Source organism: Ipomoea triloba, chromosome 4 (assembly GCF_003576645.1).
Source record: "Ipomoea triloba cultivar NCNSP0323 chromosome 4, ASM357664v1".
Taxonomy (NCBI): Eukaryota; Viridiplantae; Streptophyta; class Magnoliopsida; order Solanales; family Convolvulaceae; genus Ipomoea; species Ipomoea triloba.
In genome coordinates, this window is record NC_044919.1 from 23,656,486 (window position 1) to 23,663,594 (window position 7,109).

Consider the following 7,109-nt stretch of genomic DNA (forward strand, 5'->3'; position numbering starts at 1 on the left):
GGTCGGCATAGCTACCATCGGCACTATGAGCCCGAGACCATATCTCGGCATAAGTCCTACATTGTTGGCAGTTAAGTCCGGTTAGGTTGGCATTACCACCACCCGACGTTGTAAGCCCGACTAGATCGGCAACGTATCGCCATCACCAACACAGGTAACCCGGGACCAATTCCCGACATTAAGCCCTACGAGGTAGGCAATTCAGCCCGCCAGGTCGGCATCCCGCCTCGAATAAATCCAATCCCTTGATTGGTAAAACCCGATCCCTAGATCGGCAAAATTCGACATCCCTCTCAAACCGCAAATTCGATCCTTAGATCGGTAGAGTTGGGACAACCCCTGTAGTCCAAAAGACTGCGCTTAAGGTTGTACTCTTTTCCTTGACTAGGATTTTTTCCCGTTGGGTTTCTTCTTAGTCCAAGGTTTTTTTAGCGAGGCAACCGGCATAAGTCACAGACTATATAGTCAGCTTTTGGCCCGAACTTTTCCTCGTTGGCGCTTAAAGTTGTGTCTTTTTTCCCTGGCTAGAATTTTTTCCCATTGGGTTTTTTCTTAGCCCGAGGTTTTTAATGAGGCAACTAGCGTGAGTCGCGGACCATAAGGCCAGTCTTCCAGCCTGACCACTTCCTTGTTGACTCACGTCAAGACTCGGACGGGGGGGGGGGCTACTTGATAGAGAATATACCCCGGGTATACGGCCCTAAGTATTTGATACATAGACTGTATCGAATACGGGTGTTGGCCCATCCTATATAAAGGGACCTAAACCTACATGTAAAGGACTTTTGGACCTCTCTCCTCTCTCTCTCTAAAAACACCTAATGCTCTCTAGATTCAGGAAGGCTATTCTCTTGATACTGTAGAAGGGCTATGAATAAAAGGAGCTTTTGGGGTTAAATTTGCAAATATTCCAATACTATACATCTCTTGTGATACATACAAAGGATATAGAACAATTTAGTTCTATCACGTTTCTTATACATCCAACTCCGATTGATATCTCTATTGTCACACTATATTTAGAATATGGCAAATGAGTTAGTTTATTTGTGCTATAACTTAAAGGCTCAAGTCAAAGCTTTAAATAAATAATTTAAAATTGAAATTCAAAATACTACCTAAAACTAATTAAATTTACTAGCTATTGTCACACTACATTTACTTATATACTTTAATTGATAATTAATTTTTTTTATGAACATTTTGTTAAATTTGGTTATATACTTTATTTTTTACTGATATACTTTAATTTGGCAATTACTCCCTCCGTCCCATTTTATCTGTCCTACTTTCCTTTTTAGTCTGTCCCAAAATATTATCTACTTTCCAAAATTGAACATCATTATTATTCTGTTTTTCCAACTTTACCCTTAGAAGGTCTACAATATCTAAGGTATTTATAATTTGCTAATTTTTTTAAGCAATAATACTCTACAAAGTTTTTAATTTTCTTGTTGAGTAACACTTGTGTGAGACTGTCTCACGGGTTTCAATCAGTGAGACGGGTCGAATAATTGATTAATGGGTCGAATTTTTTATTGATTAATCAAAGATTCGACACGTCTCACAAATTAAGACCCATGAGACGGTCTCACACAAGTTTTTTTTTCTTGCAATGAGGGAAAGCAAACACATACGAGTACTTTAATTTATTGACATAAATTTCATTCTAGATTAATTAAAATTATGTACTCCGTATATTAATAACCACATTTGAATCTGATGCAATTTGAAATTGTAGCTTATTTGTTCATCTAACATTATTCTTACTTCCACAGTCATCACCCATACACTACAATAGCCATTCATTTAACATTATTCCTTTTTCCACAGTTATCACCCATACACTGCAATCATTTGTCATAAACAATACAGAGTAGCATAAAGATAAAAGCACACTCCAAAATGCAAATGCTATAACTAAGGCATTAATGGAGAAAGCTTCCATTTTAAAAACAAAGTTAAAACTGCCATAAGAAAAATAGCAAAAACTATACTGAAACTTGTACTGTAACTGCAAACTATAGTGTTTAACTGCTTCACATAAATTCTTAGGACCTCTGAGCAGAACCTGGACAAATTATGCACAAATTACAGATTAAATAGACTTTTAATCTTCATACATAGTGTTTGAACACAAAGTAGTCTTCATTAGAATGTAAAGAAAAGATGAACAGAGTACATTTTCCACCAATTACACAATACATAAGCATTTAAATAAAGCATTGCACCCTTACATAGATCACATGGATCAATTTATACAAAATGAGCAAAATAAAATACTCTAATCATCAGTGTCTCCTGCCATACACTTAAAGACAAAATACATTACTAAAAGCAATAGTGCTAGATACAAATGTTCACCAAAAATACAATTACAAGTACACTTCATGCCAAGCAACTTCATTTTCAGTACTTTACTGCTGGAGACTTGAAATTGCTTCAACTAAGACTTCTGGATCACATGATATAGTGGTAGGTAATAAGCCTTCTCGTGCTAACCTTTGCTTATTTATGTGTGGCAGTTTATAATTGTTCCCTCCGTACTTTTTCATAACTTCAACCATACATAGTTGCAATGTTAGAAAAACATTACTGAGACTTTCTACTGAGATCTCATTAAAAGCTTTATGAGTAGCAACAACTAGTTCATCCACATTGCGAGGAGCTTCTTGATGTTGTAAAGATTGAAGAGCTCTAAAAAAACCGAGATCCAATACATTCATGTCCGGACTATTTGGAGGCTGACAGGTTAAGTGAATATCAAAGCCATCTTTCTTTGCAGCCTCCAAAAATTCAACATCATTCATACTAATATGTGGCCTTGCATTATCTTGTTGAATATATATAGTCTTGGAACTACTTGGTGGACATTTTGCTCGTATTGCAGGCAATACATAATCAATCAACCATTTTCTTGTCACTTCTTTATTTACAGATTCAATGGGCTTAGTTTCTAAGGTTCCAGCTTCCCGGTTCTTACTTCTACGCTTAGCTGGTTCTTTATAAACAAATGGGAACATCCCAATTTTCCCATCAAACATTTCATTTCTTTCTAAATCAAACCGAGGGCGAGCAACAGCACAAAGAAACATAACTTTTGTTATAAACTTTTTACTTTTACAAGTACGATATGGTTCATCTTCCTCAGGCAGCAGGTAATATTTTTGAGAAGTTCTTGAGAGGAAAAACCATTTTTCATCTATATGAATGCGGTCATACATATCTATGAAACTTGGATTATTATGAGACGAACTTGAATCAATCATAGATATGCAGAACTGTAATCTTACCTTCCGGTTTTCCTCTGTTAGCATAGGCTTGATAGCATTTGAGTGGGATTTCAAAGATCCTTCTTTAACTCTCCGGTGAAGGCTTGTTTTTGACATGCTTAGTGCACTAGCCATAGAACGAATTGTTGTCCAGCGATTCAAGGGGATTCTAGCAACATCTTTGGGATTAATTGCAATCCTTTTCCTTCCAACATTACCTGACAAGTTTAAAGAAATATCAACTGGAACACCGTTTGCAACACAAGCAACCCCTTTTTTCCATATTCGACTAACAGTTCTTGTAGAAACAGAGTACACATTTGCAACATCTTTAATTGAACCATATTTCACTTTTCCATTCACACTGTGTTTTAGCAAAGTTTCAAAAATAACACTTCTCTTATCCTTTGAACATCCCGTGCTTAAGTTAACATCATTAGAACTCTCTTCCGGTATAAACTCCATTAGCAGACAAGAACTTTTTTTTTTACTGTAATACAGAAAACCTCTCTATTGTGAAGTACTCTGAGAAAGAAATCAAAAAATGCTTCCTACAAACACATTATATATACGGAGTACTAAGCATTCTATTGACCATAAGGTAAACAAAATAGAGTATTTTAATCTTTAAATGTCATATCAAAAATTGGCGGAAAATTTTGCCGCTATTTTTTCACAATTTTAGTGATCCTACAGCATATATCGACATAAACTACAGAGTAATTTTTCTCTGAGAAGTTCATGGTATAAAAAAGAGTGCTTTGTATAACTATTAAAATTGAGAAAATTGAGTATAAAAAAGTGAAAAAGAGAGAGAGGGATTCAAAATTACAGATTTTTTTTTTGGTAATCTGTATTTCAATTTGTAGAATTTGAGATTCAACAAAAAAAAAATCAAAAAAAAACCTAGATTGAAGGAGAACTAAGAATAATTTTTCAAAAGTTTTAATCTTACAGTCACTATTTGTATAAAAACTCCATAGATTGAGTGTAGAACACTAACCTTGGTATCAATTCCTCAAATTTTTTGAAAGATTGCAGAACCCATGCTCCAATTTCATCAAAACTCCATACTTGTGTGCTGAAATCTCTACAAAATTAGGTGATGCATATCTTCAATATCTTCCCATATCAGTATGGCGATGTAGATCACAAAGGTTTCATGGAAGAAATAATTTTAGAATTCTTTTCGGAGAAAAAAATTGGAACCAGAGAAGTATTCCGTAAGAATGAAAGATAAAGAGAGAGAAGAAGTGTATGGTGTGTTCTAGAATTCTAGTGGGTTATTGCATGTGAGAAAATAGAGGGGTAAAATTGGAAGACAAAATTGGAGTACTTGGCTACCTTAAAATTCGTGCAAAAAGAAAAGAAGACAGTGATTGCGGGACTGAGGGAGTATTTTTTATTTATTGAACATTTTGTTAAATTTGGTTATATACTTTATTTTATTTACTTATATACTTTAATTTGATAATTATTTTTTATTTATTGAACGTTTTGTTAAATTTGGTTATATACTTTATTTTATTTACTTATATATTTTAATTTGACAATTATTTTTTATTTATTGAACATTTTGTTAAATTTGGTTATATACTTTATTTTATTTACTTATACACTTTAATTTGATAATTATTTTTTATTTATTGAAAATTTTGTTAAATTTGGTTATATACTTTATTTTATAGCGATGGTGTGCGGTAATGGCGATGGTGAAGATGAAGTAGCGATGGTCTGGATCTAAAGATGAAGTAGCAATTTTGTTAGGGGGGAGGGGGTATTTAGCCCTAATTATCTGTGTCCGAAGTCGGAACTTCGGACGCAAATAAGGTATAATGTGTTACACCATCTACGTTCGAAGTTCCCATTTCGGACGCAGATGATAGAACGTGCCTGACCATCTGCGTCCGGAGTGCGTACTTTGGTCGCAGATGGTCCGAGATTAAAAATAATAATTAAATAGTGAACTTTTAATTACAAAAATTTCATAGCATCACATTACACGTCTAGTGTTTCAACTCCGGACGCAAAATTGTCTTATATTTATGGTCAGTTTTGTACTAGTGATTTGAATGTAGTTTAGAAATGTTTAGGCTTGGTCGATGAGATGCAATGCAATATTTAAAGTACATAAGTAAAGAGGATAGAGAGAGATAGATAGATTTTTATAGTGGTTCGCATGGTTGCAGTATGAGCTAGGCGCTAGTCGGGCGGTAGACTAGCGCCTAGCTCCTAAGCGGTCTAGGCGGTGCCTAGACAATACCTAGGCAACGACCTATAAAAACAAAAAAATAATGCATCTGTGTGGGTGTATGTCATATATTAACCAAAAATGTATGTTTATTGTGAATTTGGAAACCTTTTTGGAGAGTATAGGATCAAAGTGGTGAAATCTTAATAATCGAGGAGTAAAGTGGTAAAATCCTAATAGTCGAAGGACCATTTTAAGTAAAAATTGCATAGTTAAGGACTAAATTGAGCAACTTTGGTAGTCGAGGACCAAAGTGGTGAAATCATAATAGTCGAGGAACCATTTTAGGTAAAAATTGTATAATTGGGGACGAAATTGAGTAAGTTTAGAAGTCGATGATCAAAGTGGGTATTAACTCCTTTTATATGGCATAAATAGGTCAGGTAAAGTGTATCTGGTTTGGGTAGAGATTTATGATTTTAGGACAAAATCCATAAAAGCCCTTGAGAATTCTGTGATGAATAAGAATAGGGTATGTTTGCTCTTTGAGAATGATACAGTGATATGAAAAATTACCCAAGGAATTATAAGAGTAATTAATGAAGAGAAAGAAAGGTACTTAAGTAGTCAGATGACGCATTTAATGCCCGTCTCTTCACTCTTGACGGTTGACAGTCCATAGGTAGTAGAGCGCTTACTCCGTATCACGTACTCAAAATGAATCCCGTCCCACCATGTGTCCATTGCGATCACCTGATCTTTGCATGTTGATATGATCAAACGATTGAGATAATTTAACCATTTATCATTTTGTCTTTGTGATACTTTCTCAACACTTCGTCCTTTCTCAAAACTTGTTGGTCCCCTTTACAATACTTCATCCTTTATCTTTTGACAAATTTTTTTTGTGATACAAATTAGAAGCGTTCGATTATGCTTAAATCAAGGAATATAGAATCATGTTCATCATATTCCCTATAACGAAAATCACACTCAAACGTTTCATGTTGTAGTATTTATAATTGAAAATTAAAACAAGTATTTGAATTCAAGATAAAAGAAAGCTAGGAATGAGTTGCTATTTAGACATGATGCATCGTAGTGTTACTTAGGACTTAAGTTGATTGCATTGCAATGGTTGCTAGTCTTGAGAGGTTTTGCTATTACCTTTCTCTTCTCAGTCTATAAGACAAACTCTTGGATTGGAGCACTTTTAGGTAACCAATTTCCCTAAGAGACATTTTCGCAAACACTTTGCCTTCACTTCTTTTCCTACATATACCTTTCAGTCTCAAAGCAAGAAAACATCATTGAGTCAGAGCTACATTGATTCTAGCAATTTCTAGCCTAGAATCAATGCCTTAAAACATTCCTAGAGGTGGCCATACTCTAAGGAAGCATACAAAACATCATGCATTTACCATTGTCCATCCGCAGTCCTAACTATTCATGCGGTGCACTAGTCAAGATGCTACAATTTCATGTAAATGATAAAGTCATGAGGTTTCTAAAGGTTTGAATGATGAATACTTAGGTATTAAATTTCATATTTTCTTGATTGAACCACTACCTTCATTAACTAAAGCTTACGAAATAGTTGTCAAACAAGAGAGGAAGATAATGTCTAAACAAGTTGATTTTAACAG

The 7,109-nt window shown here is 34.6% G+C and overlaps 1 protein-coding gene across 1 annotated transcript; it reads right to left on the reverse strand.

The window, feature by feature from the left end:
- Positions 1-2,417: 2,417 nt before the first annotated feature.
- LOC116016020 lies at positions 2,418-3,737 on the reverse strand. The gene has a single exon (XM_031256187.1). The coding sequence runs from the start codon at positions 3,735-3,737 to the stop codon at positions 2,418-2,420; it is 1,320 nt and encodes a 439-aa protein (XP_031112047.1).
- Positions 3,738-7,109: the final 3,372 nt, after the last annotated feature.